At 43.4% G+C, this 19,893-nt stretch overlaps 1 protein-coding gene across 5 annotated transcripts in view; it reads right to left on the bottom strand.

Annotated features, from left to right (window-relative positions):
- Nucleotides 1–19,893, bottom strand: part of GATAD2B (GATA zinc finger domain containing 2B) — a 119,246-nt gene that overhangs the window by 73,333 nt on the left and 26,020 nt on the right. For 2 of the 5 annotated variants that reach the window (XM_054461525.2, XM_063663022.1), the window contains exons 2-3: nucleotides 15,378–15,511; nucleotides 11,747–11,794 (exon numbers count right to left, since the gene is read on the bottom strand). The exons of 2 other annotated variants lie outside the window; for them this stretch is intronic. In XM_054461525.2, coding sequence (XP_054317500.1) covers nucleotides 11,747–11,763 — 17 coding nt within the window. In that variant the 5' untranslated portion in view covers nucleotides 11,764–11,794; nucleotides 15,378–15,511. The remainder of the gene's footprint in view (nucleotides 1–11,746; nucleotides 11,795–15,377; nucleotides 15,512–19,893) is intronic. One more of the 5 variants, XM_054461544.2, reaches the window with a different exon arrangement.

The following is a 19,893-nucleotide window of genomic DNA, read 5'->3' as shown; positions in this document are numbered from 1 at the left end:
AATTATTACTTCTAAGAACTAGGGAATCCCACAACAACAATGAATGAATCTTTACCTAGCCTCTACGTTGTAGCAAGTTTGGTCTGTTGCTATTTTGTCTTTCAGTATTCAACAGACTAGGAAATAATACTCCTTAGTTTACTCATAAAGGGACTTAGAAAAGTGGGCTCCAGCTCCGTGGGGTGGGGATATAATTGCAGGCAGCCTGGGGAATAAGCAGAACAACCATTGTGGTAGGTGCCATCCTGCAATCTTTTTTTTTTTTTTCTTTTTTTTTTTGAGACAGGGTCTCACTTTGTTTTCCAGGCTAGAGTGCAGTGGTGCAATCATGGCTCACTGCAGCCTCCCATCCCAGCCTCCCGAGTAGCTAGGACCACAGGCACACGCCACGACTAATTTTTTGTAAAGATGGAATCTCCCTATGTTACCCAGGCTGGTTTCAAACTCCTGAGCTCAAGCAATTCTGCATTGGTCTCCCAAGGTGCTGGGATTACGGGTGTGAGCCACTGTGCCCAGCTCATCCTACAATCCTTAAAGAAGGTAATAACCTCATATTCACTTCCTAATGAAAGCAAAAAAAGCACAGATATTTACACCAAAAAATACAGACATTCAAAGACTATTGCTTGTAAAGATGTGGCAAGAAGAGAAATTTACAGGCTTTAATAAAAATACCAAGTTCCCAATCAAATTAAGGAATTTCCTCTAGACTGCAACCTGATAAAAACTCTTACTATAGGATTAACGAGTTTGAAAGTTCCCTCATTCCAAACTCTCCCCATCAGTGCTGTTATTCTGAATGGTCAGAAGCAAAAATAAACTCACATAAAACCAACTGTAACAGTGTGACCCATACTTTATTCCTTTTTTTTTTTTTTTTGAGACAGAGTATTGCTGTGTCACCCAGGCTGGAGTGCAGTGGTACAATCTCGGCTCACTGCAACCTCCACCTCCTGGGTTCAAGAAATTCTTCTGCCTCAGGCTCCCGAGTAGTTGGGATTACAGGTGCCCACCACCATGCCTGGCTAATTTTTTTTTTTTCTTAAGACAAAGTCTTGCTCTGTCGCCCAGGCTGAAGTGCAGTGGTGCGATCTTGGCTCACTGCAACCTCCACCTCCCGGGTTCAAGCGATTCTCCTGCCTCAGCCTCCCGAGTAGCTGGGACTACAGGCACAAGCCACCACGCCCGGCTAATTTTTTATATTTTCAGTAAAGACAGGGTTTCACTGTGTTAGCCAGGATGGTCTCTTATCTCCTGACCTCGTGATCCACCTGCCTCGGCCTCCCAAAGTGCTGGGATTACAGGCATGAGCCACCACACCTGGCCAATTTTTGTATTTTTAGTAGAGATGGGGTTTCGCCTTGTTGGCCAGGCTGATCTCAAACTCCTGACCTCATGTGATCCACCCACCTCGGCCTCCCAAAGTGCTGGGATTACAGGCGTGAGCCACCGCTCTCGGCCCCATACTTTATTCTTTAATATACTTTCTCATTTTCACCTAACACAAAAGCTACTTCATAAATATCACACCTAGGAGGCACATAAAGAGAATTTAAGAAAAGACATCAGGCCGGGTGCGGTGGCTCACGCCTGTAATCCCAAACTATGGGAAGTCAAGACGGGCGGATTATGAGGTCAACAGATTGAGACCATCCTGGTCAACATGGTAAAAATCCCATCTCTACTAAAAATACAAAAATTAGCTGGGCATGGTGGCGCAGGCCTGTAGTCCCAACTACTCAGGAGGCTGAGGCAGGAGAATCACTTGAACCCAGGAGTCTGAAGTTGCAGCGAGCCAACATTGCGCCACTGCACTCCAGCCTGGCAACAGAGCGAGACACTGTCTCCAAAAAAAAAAAAAAAAAAAAAAAAGACATCATACTAAACTGAGCAGAATTATAATTTCTAAATGAATGCTGATCCCCTAATTGCCAATGAAAGACACAATCACTACAACTGAACCCCAAAATTGTAACACTTGCAATGCATGGACACTTAGAACAATTTCTAATTTTTCCTTCCTTCCATGTGCTGTTTGACTGTCCTTTTGTACAATTCTAACTCTGGCAGATGGCAGGGAAAGAATACTGCATTTTGATAATATCATACTAAACAGAAAAGAAGAAATAAAGAAAAAAGAAGGGGAGTCTCAAATGAGTAGTTAATAGATATTACTTGTTCTATTATCTGGCTTTTTTGCTTCTCCTTAAGAACAACCCCTCTTCCCCCACCCACCCTTGTACCCTTGGCAATTCTGAATGATTAGAAACAGTCGGCCGAGCGCAGTGGCTCACGCCTGTAATTCCAGCACCGTGGGAGGCCGAGGCGGGCGGATGACTTGAGGTCAGGAGTTCGAGACCAGCCTGACCAACATGGTGAAACCCTGTCTCTACTAAAAAAAAAAATTATAAAAATTAGCTAGGTGTGGTGGTGGGCACCTGTAATCTCAGCTTCTTGGGAGGCAGAGGCACTAAAATCACTTGAACCTGGGAGGCGGGGGTTGCAGTGAGCAAAGATCACACCACTGCACTCCAGCCTGGGCTACCAAGTGAGACTGTCAAAAACAAAAACAAAAACAAAAAACAAAAAAACCACACAGTGTGGCCTGTCCCCTGCCTCCTTGCTCCTCACCCCTTAGTATCTTAACAAACTACAGCTGTAAAATCCAGGAGGCACTTCTCTTTTAATCATTCTTTTCTCAAGCACATACACCTTTGAATGGGAACAGAAAGAAGAGACCCACCAGCCTGGACAACACAAGACCAAATTTCAATAAAAAATACAAAAATTAGCCAAGTGTGGTGGTACATGCCTGCAGTCCCAGCTACTCAAGAGGCTGAGTTGGGAGGATAGCTTGAACCCAGGAGTTCGAGGCTGCAGTGAGCTGTGATCACATCACTGCACTCCAGCTTGGGTGACAAGAGACCCTGTCTCAAAAAAATAAAAAAGGAGATCCAGGACAGTTACTACTTCCACTAGGAACATGGTCAATACCACTTGCACACAGAAGCTCTCTCATTTTGCCACAACACAAATACCTTTTTCTTTCTAAGACAGCAAGGAAAAAAGTGTATGTGTGGGTGTGTCAAAAGGGTATTTTTCTTGCTCTAAGCCTCCCCCCTCCCTCTCCTTGTCCATCAGCCCAAGCAAGCAGAGATGACGCAGACTTCCTTATATAATGGCCTGTGATTTCCTAGACTGCAGGCCTTTCCCTTTGTGTTCTGTATACACTTACACACACGAGCGCGCGCACATTCTCATTGCTTTGCAGCCCCTGGCATGATGCCAACACTCAGTCAGCTGGTTGACTCCATTCACAGAGCAGGGTTGGAGCTGACATGGAAAAGGGGAGGGGTAGAGAGGGTAAGGGGGAGCTAGAACCATCACTGCTACAGACAAAAGAAATTTTTAAAAAGGGGAGGAAGCAGAAAGAGACAACCTTAATATAACACTCTCCTTATTGCTTCAGCTTGAAGACAACTAGAAGCCAGAGACCCTTACCATTATAGTAAATGGATGAAGCAGAGGGAAAGAAGATCCAAACCGAAAGGAGCTTTGTATGAGAAACAATAATTCTGCAACAAAATTTTTTAAAGCAACAGTGTTTATTACTTCAATCCCATTAGAAACCTCAGCATATTACCTTCTACACATAGCCAAAAACTACTAGAAAGAACTCAAAGAGATTTCGAGTTTCTGCTTTTAGCAAAGAAAAATAAGGATTGGGGAGGGCAAGAGAGTTAAAAGTACTTAGAGGTATACATTTTTCCGTTCCTTCCTCTAGCTTCCAGAAAAGTGTGAGAGATAAGAAATAGAGAAAGAGAACAGAAAAAGGAGGAAAATAAGGAGATGGGTTTAGGTTTTGTGTGTGTGTGTGTGTGTGTGTGTGTGTGTGTGTGTGTGTGGAGGGTCCTGTGTGTGTGGAGGGTCCCCTTTCTTTCTCTTTTCTATCGTCTCTTTTCTACCGTAAGAGAAGCTCTTTCTGTAGCAGAGGTGGCCCCCATGCGTGCCAGCCCCCTTGAGAGCTCTGCACAAACCCGGTCTCCAAGTGGGCACTGCCCTGCCAATCACATGGCGTACTGTTATATTAAACAAAAGAAACAGGGGGATGCTTACTTTTACCCATGATGCCTAGCGGGGGCAGGAGGGAGGGAGAGAAAAACCAGTTGTAGCCGGTTTATAACCTTAGGACATGGAATTATCTCTTAATTTTTAAAAGTCATTTGTGGTACAAAAAAGTCTGTTAGTCTCCCCACCCTAACTATCCCCCCATCATTGTGGCCTAGTGCCAAACTTTGTCTTCATGAATGAGAGCTAGTTTCCTCTCAAATCATGATGCTTTAACTGTTTAGTTTCCAAAGCCAACATCCAAGATAGGAAATCGCAGCATCAATACCAAAGCACACCCCAAGTTACAATAAAATGAAGACATACTGCCCACCAAACTTCTTTTCTTTATCCCTATTGCTAGTGCTAGGGAACAGGTACTAATAAGACAGCAGGTGTATTCACTAATTTTTCTTTTTTCCTGAAGCTGTCCTACAGGTAAGACATCTGATTTAACCCAATCCATTGACACCGTTCAGGGCAGCTGAATCTGCACCTAACACAAAGCATAGCACGGTTTCACAGCAAAGTAGTCAAGACAGTACCCATGCATTCTTTAAACACAGCTTAGGCCTTTGTTATGTATATTTTACTGCAATTAAAAAATTTTTTAATGCTTTAAGCCCAGCCATAGTATGATTGCAATATTATTCCACTTTCCTGTGTCATAGCTAGAACACTTTACTCTTTGCATTCTAGCACCTCCTCACCTACCATATTGCACTTACCACACACACATCCGTATGTCATTCTATAGACAAATCCAGATGCTAGACATATCTAAGCCTGGTCTCTGATTAACTTTCCCTTTTCTGTTTTAGAGCAACTTGTTCCAATCATTTTATAAGGACTTTTCACTTCCCCAAAGTGCTGATATGGGGTCAGAAAATAGTGAGGAAGAAATCTAAGCAAACCAAAGACGAAGAAGGGCAATGGTAATTGTTTTCTTGGAGATCTATTGGCTGAGGACCTTTGCTCTAGGATCTTCATCTATCTGATCAACTAGTTATAAATTATAACAAGAGGGGAGGGATTTTCTTACTTTTCAACTGATATCTCCCATGAATATGTCATTCCAAATGCTTGCCTCATTTGGACATCTGAAACTCACATCATAATTATTGCCTCCATCAGAGTCTCTCACAAAGCCCTTGTTCTTCTCAAATATTAAAGTTTCTAGCAAATATGGAGAAAAATAATCTTCACCCTACGCAAAAATATTATTTCTAAATAAAAGTTTTCCTGAGCCATATAATATTAACTTCAATTTTCAGAAAACTAACACTGAGCTAAATCGAAACTAAGTAGTATTGGCCACTGGCATAAGAAATTCAACAATTTACAAACTACAAAGGAAAACCCTTTATCTACAACACAAGCTGAGCTTCAAGTGGTTGATACTGTACTATCTCAGTCACAATAAGGTGCTCTTAATAGGAGACCATCAGAGGTATCCAGATCTAGACACTGCTATCATTTTACAACATAAAGGAAAACATGATAAATGTGGCAAGCAAAATAGATTATTTCTTCTCATTCATCACATTTCCACAGGAAACCAATTATGAATTTTAAACTGAAGCTCACTAGTTCCATGTTGATGATGGTAAGTATGATTGTCTATTTTTTAACAACCCATTCAAAGATAATTCCCACGTAAGTCTGCTGAATACATCTGACTGCACTGGTCTTTTTTTTTTCTTTTTATCAGTTTTTAATATAAAAAGCTTAGATACAATTAAGCTGTCTGTAGCAATTACCATTGATTGCCATGAGTTAAATCTTCAACATTGTAGAGGCTGAGGCAGTACTCTACGTTTACTGTATCTCCCTCTATATATTGGATTGATTAGCAGTCCAGAGGTACTACAGATGCTCTCAAGCCAAGAGGTATCTTCAGAGCCTTGGAAAATTAAGAACTATATAGTAGACAGAGACCCAACTCTTTTCAGCTAAATCATATTCACCAAAAACTGAAGTACTTAATTGTGTAAGGTGAAAACTAAATTTAAAAATACTTCCTCTTTGCCGGGCGTGGTGGCTCATGCCTATAATCCCAGCACTTTGGGAGGCTGAGGTGGGCAGACCACCTGAGGTCCGGAGTTTGACATCAGCCTGGCCAACATGGTGAAACCCCATCTCTACTAAAAATACAAAAATTAGCCGGGCGTGGTGGTGAAATAGCTCACGCCTATAATCCCAGCACTTTGGGAGGCTGAGGCGGGCAGATCACGAGGTCAGGAGATCGAGACCATTCTGGCTAACACGGTGAAACCCCGTCTCTACTAAAAATACAAAAAAAATTAGCCAGGCGTGGTGGTGGTGGGTGCCTGTAGTCCCAGCTACTCGGGAGGCTGAGGCGGGAGAATGGCATGAACCCAGGAGATGGAGCTTGCAGTGAGCCGAGATCGCTCCACTGCACTCCAGCCTGGGTGACAGAGCGAGACTCCACCTCAAAAAAAAATTAGCCGGGCGTGGTGGCAGGCGCCTCTAATCCCAGCTAGAGGCAGGAGAATCGTTTGAACCTGGGAGGATGACACTGCAGTGAGCCAAGATCGCGCCACTGCACTCCAGCCTGGGGGACAAGAGCGAGACTTCATCTCAAAAAAAAAACAAAAAAACTTCCTCTTGGTAAATATTACTCAAGTTGTGAAACCCTAAAGAACATCAAATTATCTAAAGTTAGGAAAGAGATCTACATTCACTGAGCATTTAATGCACTAAGCCAGGAAGGTAGGATCTTTTCTCCATTTTCTTTCTATTTATTTCTTTTTTTCGAGACGGTCTCGCTCCGTTGCCCAGGCTGGAGTGCAATGGTGCGATCTCAGCTCACTGCAACCTCTGCCTCCCGGGTTGAAGCAATTCTCCTGCCTCAGCCTCCCAAGCAGCTGGGATTACATGGGCCTGCCACCACGCCCAGTTAATTTTTGTATTTTTAGTAGAGACAGGGTTTCACCATGTTGGCCAGGCTGGTCTCAAACTCCTGGCCTGAAGTGATCCTCCTGCCTCGGCCTCCCAAAGTGCTGAGATTACAGGTGTGAGTCAATGTGACCGGCCCTGTTCTCCATCTTCTGGATATGGAAATTAATTCAGTGAAATTTTAGAAAGCTTAAATGAAGTCACTCATACAGCTCACAATTAGAGGCTGGCTCCAAAGCCCATATTCTTTCCACTATACCATGATGCCTTGAGCATTTCTCAGCACTCAAGAGCCCAGTTCTCCAGGGTAACCATGCTTGCCTTGCCAATCTCCACTTTACCCACTGGATTAAAGAAAATATTAGCCAAATATGATGGAAGTGAAAACATATAAACTCTCTGACAGACATGTATGATCTCCACTCATGGATAATTTCACCCAGGACTACTTCTGAAAAGCTAAGGACATGAGCTTCAAGTCAGTGACAAGTAAAGGAAAAATATTTATATTTTAAAAAAGGGGCTGGGCATGGTGGCTCACGCTTGCAATCCTAGCACTTTGGGAGGCAGAGGCAGGTGGATCACCTGAGGTTAGGAGTTTGAGACCAGCCTGGCCAACATGGTGAAACCCCGTCTCTACTAAAAATACAAAAATTAGCTGAGTGTGGGCTGGGCACGGTGGCTCACGCCTGTAATCCCAGCACTTTGGGAGGCCAAGGTCGGTGGATCACGAGGAGATCAAGACCATCCTGGCTAACATGGTGAAACCTCATCTGTACTAAAAAGACAAAAAAATTAGCCAGGCGTGGTGGCGGGCACCTGTAGTCCCAGCTACTTGGGAGGCTGAGGCAGGAGAATGGTGTGAACCCCGGAGGCGGAGCTTGCAGTGAGCCAAGACGGCACCACTGCTCTCCAGCCTGGGCGACAGAGCAAGACTCCGTCTCCAAAAAAAAAAAAGGAAGACTAAAGATCTAAAGATGTACAACCTAGATACAAAAAGAACTTGATAAATGATGTCTGGGAGGATCAAATCACAAAGAATAGCATAAGAAAAGAGGTGATATCCAGGCTTAGGCAACAGAGTTCAAATTGATTGCAACCGAATGCTTAAAGGTACTCCTACAGAAGAAATATAAACTTCATAGAACCACTGAACAAAAACTCAGTAATATCATAAACTGGCAAAAACAGTCTTTATCTTTGCCCTTTACAAATTTTATAAATAACTTGCTAAATCTTTGTCCCCATTTTAACATACAGTTATGTGTTGCTTAACAACAGGGATACATTCTGAAAAATACATGATTAGGCAATTTCACTGTTGTGTGAACATCGTAAAGTGTATTTAAACAAACCTAGATGGTATAGCCTATTGCTCCTAGGCTATAAACCTATATAGTCTATTACTATATTGGCAATTATAACACAATGGTAAGTATTTTTTTAAACATATCTAAACATAGAAAATGTATGGCAAACATATGATGTTACAACCTTATGGGACTACCATTATGTGGGGCATGACTGTATATCCTAGGACTCAGCAATCAGATCAGTATTAGAACCATTACAAAGGCTGAAAAATAGCTTTTTTTCCTTTTTTTTTTCTTGAGACGGAGTCTCGCTCTGTCGCCCAGGCTGGAGTGCAGTGGCGCTATCTCGGCTTAGTGCAAGCTCCGCCTCCCAGATTCACGCCATTCTCCTGTCTGAGCCTCTCGACTAGCTGGGACCTCAGCCTCCCGACTAGCTGGGACTACAGGCGCCTGCCAGCACGCCCGGCTAATTTTTTTTTTTTTTCATATTTTTAGTAGAGACAGGGTTTCACCGTGTTAGCCAGGACGGTCTCAATCTTCTGACCTCACGATCCGCCCACCTCAGCCTCCCAAAGCGCTGGGATTACAGGCATGAGCCACTGAGCCTGGCCGAAAAATAGCTGTTTTTTAAAAAAGCCAACATTATACTGAAACATGGCTAAATGGTTAACTTACACTTATTCACTGGTGTCCAATAAAACAAGCCAAAATTTGTTTATCTAGCTGTTAGTCCTCTCCTACCTCCTTATAGTCCTGTCTGCTTTGAGTGGGTCTAGTCTATTTGGAGAAATCAGATCATGATGCTTCAAAATTACTATTACAACAACAAATCAGATCACAGAACAGCCAAACCCCATTCATATAGTCAAAAAGTTACATTTTTTCTTCATTAAGCGGAAAATAGCTCAACTAGTCAAAAGAAAACATCAATTCTTTGGAGATGAGGATTCCTCTCCACATGTTTAGAAATAGCACACCAGGCAATCACGCACTAATACAAAGAAAACCATTTGCTTTCCCAATCCCTGATACACAAATTGGGAATTACACCCAAGCTAATGTGCAACGGTGAGTTCTCTGGAAAAAGGCAGTTTAGTCTAACAAGGGAAGTCAGTTTTCAATCACTTGGGAGTTACAAATCAATGACTGATTGATTGACAAGTGAAGTAAGTGTCTACCACTATTTGGGAAGATGTATTTATCAAAATTTTGGCTAAAGGAAAAACTAGGTACACTACCTTATAATGCAGAATATGGACTGGGTCTTAAGACAGACACAAGAAATGAGAACAAGACTTCGAGTCCTGAGACAGCATTTAAATTAGGGAGTACTGTTCTTCTCAAAGTAGTACTCCTATTTTACTTTTTTTAAAGAGACAAGGTTTCGCTATGTTGTCCCAGTGGCTGGGGCTAAGGTGTGTGCCACTGTATACAGTCAAAGCATATTCCTTAATGTGTTAACTCATTATGGGTTTACAGGAAGTAAGATAACTGTAGAGGCCATAAAGACTTCTATTAACTCAAGTATTGCAAATAAGCATAAAAAATTACTGCAGGCTGGGTGTGGTGGTTCATGCCTGTAATCCCAGTACTCTGTCTGGGAGGCCAAGGCGGCTGGATCACTTGAGGACAGGAGTTGGAAACCACCGTGGCCAACATGGTGAAACCCTGTCTCTACTAAAAATACAAAAATTAGCCAGGCATGGTGGCAGGCACCTAATCCCAGCTATTCAGGAGGTTAAGGCAGGAGAATCACTTTAACCTGGGAGGCGGAGGTTGCAGTGAGCCGAGATTGCGCCACTGCACTCCAGCCTGGGCAACACAGTGAGGCTCTGTCTCAAAAAAAAAAAAAAAAATTACTGCCATACACTACTCAATCACTTAATCATCATACAGGAATAGAGAAAGTAAACAGATCAACTTTTTCATTTATCATATAGCACAAGATGTGTCTAGGCCAATCTCTTCTGCAAGGGTGGTATATATTTTCCTAAGGCAACTGGAGGATTCCACTGCCTATCCTTGGAAAAAGAAACATGAAAATCATATAGACCACTATATTAGTATTTAGTACCTACAGAATAATTTCTGTCTTCCAAAAGACAAAGTATCTCTAGTAGTGTCTACAAGATAGTACCTAACTAGAATAGTCCTAAATCCCTAACTTATTCTCATCCTGTATCAGCAGCATGCTATTGATTCCCAGTGATGAGGTGTGCAAATACTTCATTTCTTAATACTTGATTGCTGATTATTTTCATTCACTCCGATCTGTACCTTCTCTCTATCTTTGCAGGGGGACCAAGTTCTTTTTAGGCAAGTCACAAATGTTCATACTTATCTGACAATAAAAATTAAACTTGAACATCTAAATGTGCTAACAACTGTTATCAACTAAGTGCCACAGACGAAAGAGAAAGTAGTTTTAGTAGTCACATTTATCTCTTTTGCCACAGATTTTCTAAGCACTTGAGTTCTACTTTTTGGCCTGGCTTTTTGCTGTTACTAAGTATCTAAGTGTCTCTTCCTCTCTAGTGTTCCAAGAGTAGAAATCCCAGCCTATCAACAGTTTAACTTAGAGCTTCAGACATTTTACTCTACATTAAGCTTCTCACCTTTCACTTCTGTTGTGAAGGTTGCTCTTATCTTTATCCTCTGAAATCATAAACAATGCAGAAAAGAAAAAAAAATACAGCTACCCTCTATATAGTGACATTCTACTCAATCTCTGACTTAAGAGCCCCAAACCATGAGGAGTAATAATAGAAAACCTAAGATTAAAAAGTTACCACAGCCATACAGTCAGTGACTTCCATAAATCTTTTAATTTGCCCTCCACTTTAATAATCACCTCACTGAATCGCTATGTTCGACAGGCTATGCTAGAACTAGATCTAATTATTGAATAAAAATAGAATGTATCAGGCTGGGTGTGGTGGCTCACCTGAGGTCGGGAGTTCGAGACAAGCCTGACCAACATGGAGAAAACCTATCTCTACTAAAAATACAAAATAAGCAGGGCGTGGTGGCACATCCCTGTAATCCCAGCTACTCGGCGGGCTGAGGCAGGAGAATTGCTTGAACCCAGGCGGACATTCTGGTGAACCAAGTTCGTGCCACTGCACTCTAGCCTGGGCAACAAGAGCGAAACCCCGTCTCCAAAAAAAAAAAAAAACAAAGAATGTACCATGTATAATTATAAATCACTCTGGGCGGGCAAGTTCAGAATTTACTTCACTCAAACTTGGTAGACTTGTAAGCCATCCAGTTATCAGAATTTCAAGACAATTACACAATTAACCCCCCTCATAATTACACTAATGAGAAAGATGGAGACAACATAAAAGGAAACAGCTGGCAAGAGGAAAGTTGTAGATGTGTGAACGTCAAATTTAAAATACACTCACATGTTACTTATTTTCATATGTCCTCTGTATTTTCAACATTAAAATTAACTGTAAAGAATAGCAAAATGTTAGTAATTTTTGAAGCCTGTGGTGGGCACATGAAAGTTAATTACTTTGTACTCCGTTTGGGTATGTAAGTTCTTCAGAATAAAAAATTAAAAAAAAAAAGTCACAGTAAATTTACAAACATCTAGATTATCAATAGAAAGATAAGAGGCCGGCGGGGCGCGGTGGCTCACACCTGTAATCCCAGCACTTTGGGAGGCCAAGGTGGGCGGATCACCTGAGGTCGGGAGTTCAAGACCAGCCTGACTAACATGGAGAAACTCATCTTTACTAAAAATACAAAAAATTAGTCAGGCATGGGGGCATGCCTGTAATCCCAGCCACTCGGGAGGCCGAGGCAGGAGAATCACTTGAACCCAAGAGGCAGAGGTTACAGTGAGCCAAGATCACACCATTGCACTCCAGCCTGGGCAACAAGAGCGAAACTCTGTCTCAAAAAAAAAAAAAAGAAAGAAAGATAAGAGGCCGGGTGTGGTGGCTCACGCCTGTAATCCCAACACTATGGGAGGCCGAAGCGAGCGATCACAAAGTCAAGCGATCAAGACCATCCTGGCTAACAGGGTGAGACCCCCTCTCTCCTAAAAATACAAAAAATTAGCCGGGCGTGGTAGCACGTGCCTGTAGTCCCAGCTACTCAGGAGGCTGAGGCAGGAGATTCGCATAAACCCAGGAGGCAGAGGTTGCAGTGAGCCAAGATCACACCACTGCACTCCAGCCTAGGCGACAGAACAAGACTCCGTCTCAAAAAAAAAAAAAGACAGAACAAGAAACAGGATTTCTTGCTTCCCAGCCAGCCTGGCAGCTGCTCTTGGTTGGGGGCCATCCTGACCCTGAGACAGAAAGCTGGTGGCCGCAGAGGATGAAAAAGCGGCTGGAGTTGATCAACTCTAGGCTCCAACTTATTTAAAGTGAAATTGGTCATCCTCATCAACAACTGCCCATCTTTAAGGAAATCCAAAATAGAGTACTAAACACTATGTTGGCCAAAACTGGCATCCATCATTACAGTGGCAATAACTGTAAGGCATGTAGGAAATACTACAGAGTTTGTACACTGGCTATCGTTAAGCCAGGTGATTCTGGTATCATTAAAAGCATGCCAGAACAGACCAGCGAAAAGTAAACCATGCAAAATTTTTCTTTAATAAAATGTGCCGACAGGTGGAGTGGCTCACGCCCATAATCCCAGCACTTTGGGAGGCCGAGGTGGGAGGATCACCTGAGGTCAGGAGTTCAAGACCAGCCTGACCAACATGGCAAAACCCCGTCTCTACTAAAAATACAAAAATTAGCCAGGTCTGGTGGTGGGCACCTGTAATCCCAACTACTCAGGAGGCTGAGGCAGGAGAACTGCTTGAACCTGGGAGGCGGAGGTTGCAGTGAGCTGAGATCGCACCATTGCACTCCAGCCTGGGCGACAGCGAGACTCCACCTCAAAGAAACAAACAAATAAAAAAGGAAAAGAAAGGAAAGGAAAAAGGGAAGGGAAAGGAAAGAAAGGGGTGAAAAAAAAAGGAAAGAGAAGAAAAAAGGGAAGGCAGCTGGGAGTGGTGGTTCATGCCAGTAATCCCAGCATTTTGGGAGGCCAAGGCGGGTGGGTCACCTGAGGTCAGCAGTTGAAGACCAGCCTGGCCAGCACGGTGAAACCCCATCTCTACTCAAAATATACAAAATTAGCTAGGTGTGGTGGCAGGCACCTGTAATCCCAGCTACTTTGGGAGGTTGCGGCAGGAGAATTGCTTGAACCCAGGAGGCAGAGTTTGTAGTGAGCTGAGATAGTGCCACTGCACTCCAGCCTGGGCAACAAGAGTGAAACTCTCTGTCTCATTTAAAAGAAAAAAAAAAAAAAAAGAGGTGAGGGGGGGAGGCAAAGGGAAGGAAAAAGGGGAGGGGAAAGGTAAGAGGAGGGAAGTATGGCGGGGAGAGGGGAGGGAAAAGAAGTAGATTAAGTTCTGTCTCCAAAGAAAGAGATGTCCTTTTTTACTGTAAACTTTTTCCAATTGTGAATTCCGTACCATGTGCATATATCACCTATCCAAAAACCGACTAAAATTTAAAAATAAAAGTAATGGCTAGATTTAACATAATTACTAAAAGACATAAGCACAATGAAAATTAGGGACAGAGTTTGTGGCTGGGTGCAGTAGCTCACGCCTGTAATCCAAGCACTCTGGGAGGCTGAGGTGGGCGGATCATGAGGTCAAGAGATCGAGACCATCCTGGCCAACATGGTGAAACCCCGTATCTACTAAAAATACAAAAATTAGCCAGGCATGGCAGTGGCAGATGCCTGTAGTCCCAGCTACTCAGGAGGCTGAGGCAGGAGCATTGCTTAAACCCAGGAGGTGGAGGTTGCAGTGAGCCAAGATCATGTCACTGCACTCTAGCCTGGCAACAGAGTGAGACTCCGTCTCAAAAAAAAAAAAAAAAAAAAAGAAAAGAAAAGAAAAGACAATTAGGGACAGAGTTCCCAGGCCTAGGTAGCAGCAGCATAAGTCACTCAAAAAACTCAAGAGTAAAATAGGTAACAAGACTATTATAGTATATAGAACACTACCACTAGTTAAGGTAAGACACACTAAAGGCTAAAGATCAGATATCTAGGAAAAAAGATCTAGCTGACCAAATATTAAATATACTAATAAGTATTCCCTCCTATTGAATCCAAGGGAAAAATAAATAAACTGGTAAGTAAAGGGGTCTTTCAGGGTCAAAGCAGCATCACTCACCTAGAACTCTCTAGACTGTAGAGGGATACATGAATACATAGCTGCTCCTAACAATTGACTAGTAAATGGTCAAGGAGTTTAAAATCAGAATTGATGGATAAGATATGCCAATGTGAAATTCTGGACATTCATCGCTTCTGTCCAACAATATTATAAAATAATTTTGTCATCAAAATGGGCCCAACATTAGACAGTATCCAGTAGACTTGTTAGAAACCTTTTTTAAATTTTTTTGAGACAGTCTCCCTCTGTCACCCAGGCTGGAGTGCAGCTGGAGTGCAGTTGTGCCATCTTGGCTTACTGCAACCTCTGCCTCCCGGGTTCAGGCAATTATCCTACCTCCGCCTCCCAAGTAGCTGGGACTACAGGCATGTGCCACCACACCTGGCTAATTTTTGTATTTTTAGTAGAGACGGGGTTTCACAATGTTGGCCAAGCTGGTCTTGAACTCCTGACCTCATGATCCACCCGCCCTGGCCTCCCAAAGTGCTGGGATTACAGGCGTGAGCCACTGAGCCCAGCCAAGAAATCTTCTTTATTGAAATGAGGGAAGAAAATATTCATGCAGAGGAGTGGATCAAGTTCTGTGAAGCTGTATCTAAACACAGTCCAAGAGGAAAAACCTATCTGGTCTGGATTTTACCTAGAGGAAACTTCTAGCAGTCTATTAGCTGAGATTTGCCCATTAGCACTGATGAGCACATGGAACCTACAGGAAAAACAGTGACACTTTTCTTCAATTCAGTGACATAAAGATTTGTCAAAATTCTGACAGTTGTTACTAGGATTTGGTATAGTAGGCAGGTTTATCATTTTACAGGGCAGTAAATATTCACCTTAAAAAGTTTATCCCAGCTGGACACGGGCCGGCTCACATCTGTAATCCCAGCACTTTGGGAGACTGAGGCAGGCAGATCACTTGAGCCCAGAAGTTTCACACCAGCCTGGGTGACATGCCGAAACCCAGTCTCTACAAAAAAAAAAGACAAAAAGTTAGCTGGGCAGGGTGGCGCACGCCTGTAGTCCCAGCTACTCAAGAGGCTGAAGTGGGAGGATCGCTTGAGCTGCCGGAGGCAGAGGTTGCAGTGAGCTGAGATCACAACACTGCACTCCAGCCTGGGCAACAGAGCAAGACTCTGTCTCAAAAAAAAAAAAAAATACATTTACCCCTTCCCCCTAAGTAAATCTGAACTTTTAGAAAAGTTTATTCTTGGTCGGGCACACTGGCTCATGCCTGTAATCCCAGCACTTCGGAGGCCAAGGTGGGTGGCTCACAGGGTCAGGAGTTCGAGACCAGCCTGGTCAACATGGTGAAACCCCATCTCTACTGAAAATATAAAAATCAGCCAGGCATGGTGGCAGGTGCCTGTAATCCCAGCTACTCAGGAGGCTGAGACAGGAAAATCACTTGAACCCGGGAGGCGGAGGCTGCAGTGAGCCGAGATCGCACCACTGCACTTGGCCTGGGCGACAAAACAAGACTCCATCTCAAAAAAAAAAAAAAAAAAAAAAACCCAAAAATGTCCCCATACTAACTGGAACCACTATATTAAACACCATCAACATGACTTTATCTTCAAGGAGGTTTGTGGCAATTATAACCAAGTCTCAAGCTTGTAGTTGAACACAAATACTACCAGAAGAAGTCAGAATAGTGGCTACCTGTTGGAGTGGAGGAGGGTAATGACTAGGAGAGAACATAAAAAAGATTTCTGGGACTGGGCACGTGGCTTACGCCTGTAATCCCAGCACTTTGGGAGGTTGAGGCGGGCAGATCACTTGAGGTCAGGAGTTCAAAACCAGCCTGGCCAACATGGTGAAACCCGTCTCTACTAAAAATACAAAAATTAGCCAGGTGTGGTGGCACACGCCTGCAGTTCCAGCTACTCGGGAGGCTGAGGCAAGAAAATCGCTTCAACCTGGGAAGCAGACGTTGCAGTGAGCTGAATTCATGCCACTGAACTCCAGCATAGGCGACAGAGCAAGACTGTCTCAAAAAACAAAAAAAGACTTCTGGGTCTTCTATATCTCTATCTGGGTGGTCACCTTATAATTAAACTACTTTTCTGTATGTATATTATACCTCAGTTAAAAAAAAAGTTTACGGGCCAGGCACAGTGGCTCACGCCTGTAATCCTAGCACTTTGGGAGGCCGAGACGGGCAGATCACGAGGTCAGAAGATCGAGACCATCCTGGCTAACACGGTGAAACCCCGTCTCTACTAAAAATACAAAAAATTAGCCAGGCATGGTGGCACGCGCCTGCAGTCCCAGTTACTTGGGAGGCTGAGGCAGGAGAATCGCTTGAACCCGAGAGGCAGAGGTCGCAGTAAGTGGAGATTGCTCCACTGCACTCCAGCCTGGGTGACAGGTTGAGACTCCATCTCAAAAAAACAAAGGCTGGGCGAGGTAGCTTACGCCTGTAATCCCAGCACTTTGGGGGGCCGAGGCAGGTGGATCAACTGAGGTCAGGAGCTCGAGACCAGCCTGACCAACATGGAGAAACCCCATCTCTACTAAAAATACAAAATTAGTCAGGCGTGGTGGCACATGCCTGTAATCCCAGCTACTCAGGAGGCTGAGGCAGGAGAATCCCCTGAACCCGGGAGGCAGATGTTGCGGTGAACCAAGATTGCATCACTGCACTGCAGCCTGGGCAACAAGAGCGAAGCTCCATCTCAAAAACTAACAAACAAAAAAATTAGCTGGGTGTGGTGGAATGTGCCTGTAGTCCCAGCTACTCGGGAGACTGAGGCATGAGAGAATCAGGTGAACCCGGGAGGCAGAGAGCGCAGTGAGCCAAGATTGCGCCACTGCACTGCAGCCTGGGTGACAGAGCGAGACTCCGTCTCAAAAAAAAAAAAAAAAAGTTTACAAAAACTGATAAACGAGATTGGCAGTATTTCCTTGGCTTAATGCTGATGACAGTCAGGTACACGAGGTACAGAACCAACCAGTCGTGGTGGCACATGCATGTAGTCCCAGTTACTTGAGAGGCTGACGTGGGAGGATCACTTAAGCCCAAGAGATTGGGGCTGCAGTGAGCCACGATCGTGCCACTGCACTATAGCCTGGGCAACAGAGTGAGACCCCGTCTCCCAAAAAAATAAAAATAAAAAAAAAGAAGAAAAAATGAAAAGAACAGAGATATCTGAGGGGCAAAGGAGACATGTTACTAAAAATTTATTGACAATACAATGATGTACTCTTGAATCTAAGATATGCAGTATTTGGGTCCTTCCTTTATCCATATACCTTCAGTTACCTGTTTCTCTTTATCTGCAAAGATGTCTAAGTCTGATGATCACAGCTAAGGTTAGGGCTGAGTACGCTGTTCATTGAGACTTTTATACCTCTGACTTTAGAGATAAGAAAGGCTCTTCAAAAATCCATCTGGGCCGGGTGTAGTGGCTCATGCCTATAATCCCAGCACTTTGGGAGGCTGAGGTGGGAGGATCACTTGAACCCAGGAGTTCAAGACCAGCCTGGGCAACATAGCAAGACTCTTGTCTTTACCAAAAAAAAAAAAAAAAATTAGCTAGGTGCTGTGGCATGCGCCTGTAGTCCCAGCTCCTCAGGAGGAAGTGGGAGGATCACTTGAGCCCAGTAGTTCTAGGCTGTAGTAAGCTATGATACAGCTACTGCACTCCAGCCTAGGCAACAGAATGAGACTGTCTCTTAAAAATATATTTTAAAAAAAAATCCATCTAACAAGGAAGTCTCTAAATAGCATTAAAGAAAGCTGCATGAGATGAGGCATAAAACAGATCCTGGCTCCTAATATTAAGACAGTTGCCTATCCTGAATCAAAAGCACCACTCAAAAAAGAACTGGACTCTCCACTCCAACAAGTAGGTCAGATAAAGGGGATAATCTGAAACAAAAGGGAAAGTAAGAGGGACCATAAAAACAGAATGGCTTGAGGGCCTGTAAGAGTGAACAGTAAAATTTTCTTTTCTTTTTTTTTGGAAATGGAGTTTCGCTCTTGTCGCCCAGGCTGGAGTGCAATGGCACGATCTCCGCTCACCACAACCTCCGCCTCCCGGATTCAAGCAATTCTCCTGCCTCAGCCTCCTGAGTAGCTGGGATTACAAGCATGCACCACCACACCCAGCTAATTTTGTATTTTTAGTAGACATGGGGTTTCTCCATGTTGGTCAGGCTGGTCTCGAATTCCCAACCTCAGGTGATCCGCCTGCCTTGGCGGTCCAAAGTGCTGGGATTACAGGCGTGAGTCACTGTGCCCAGCCATGAACAGAAAAATGTTCAAGGCCAATGAAGCAACTCCTAATACTGACTGAAATATTAACTACAGAGAGTTCAGGAGATCATGCTATATTCTGCTAACACATCCATAAATTTCTTAAGGGAGAAAACGTCATCAAACTACAGATTTTATACTCATTGCTTTTTATATCCAAGGCAACATTAGTAAGATCCATTTTTGAAGGATCTTTTCAAAAAGAGAAACTGGTTAAACAAATACTTCCAGTTAATTAAAAAAATACTGTGGTTATGGCTTTGGGAACTAAAATAGCTCTTAAAACACTTTTTTTTTGTTTTTGTTTTTGTTTCTGAGACGGAGTCTTGCTGTCACCTAGGCTGAAGTGCAGTGGTGCAATCTCGGCTCACTGCAGGCTCCGCCCCCCAGGGTTCACGCCATTCTCCTGCCTCAGCCTCCTGAGTAGCTGGAACTACAGGTGCCCACCACCTCGCCCAGCTAATTTTTTCTATTTTTAGTAGAGACGGGGTTTCACTGTGTTAGCCAGGATGGTCTCAATCTCCTGACCTCGTGATCCACCCGCCTCGGCCTCCCAAAGTGCTGGGATTACAGGCGTGAGCCACCACGCCCGGCCAAAACACCTGTTTTTTAAAAATAAGAAGAAAAGATGAAAAGTACTCAAATCATCTGATTTTGGCTTTTCTGTTTCTTCTAATACGATGAGAACAAAATGATCTTATGCAAGATGGGGAGAATGTGAACAAAAGACAGTTACTTCAAATAGGATTACTTGACTTTTGGTGCTAAGTATCTCAGACCACCCAATGTGGGTGCAAGAGAAAGATTAGTGCTTCTCAGGAAAATAACTGATGAGAGACTAAGTAAATATTTTCCACAAAAAGTCAAAACTACATTATATTGCTCTCTAAAGTGTAAGTTTCTGCTTAAGAAAAATTTCTTCTATAGGGACCCAGAATTTATGTCTTCTAAAAATATCAACTATATTGTAATGGATTCAAATCACCACTCCTGCTATACAGGTTAAGGTCTCAAAGCTAGACAGTTGGCCAATATACTAAAAAAAAATTTTTTTAAAGAACTGCTGAAAACGATGCACTTCCTCAGTAACT

The sequence above is a fragment of the Pongo pygmaeus genome, chromosome 1, assembly GCF_028885625.2.
Source record: "Pongo pygmaeus isolate AG05252 chromosome 1, NHGRI_mPonPyg2-v2.0_pri, whole genome shotgun sequence".
Taxonomy (NCBI): Eukaryota; Metazoa; Chordata; class Mammalia; order Primates; family Hominidae; genus Pongo; species Pongo pygmaeus.
Note: the sequence above shows the minus strand (reverse complement) of the source record. Positions and strands in the feature narration are given on the sequence as shown.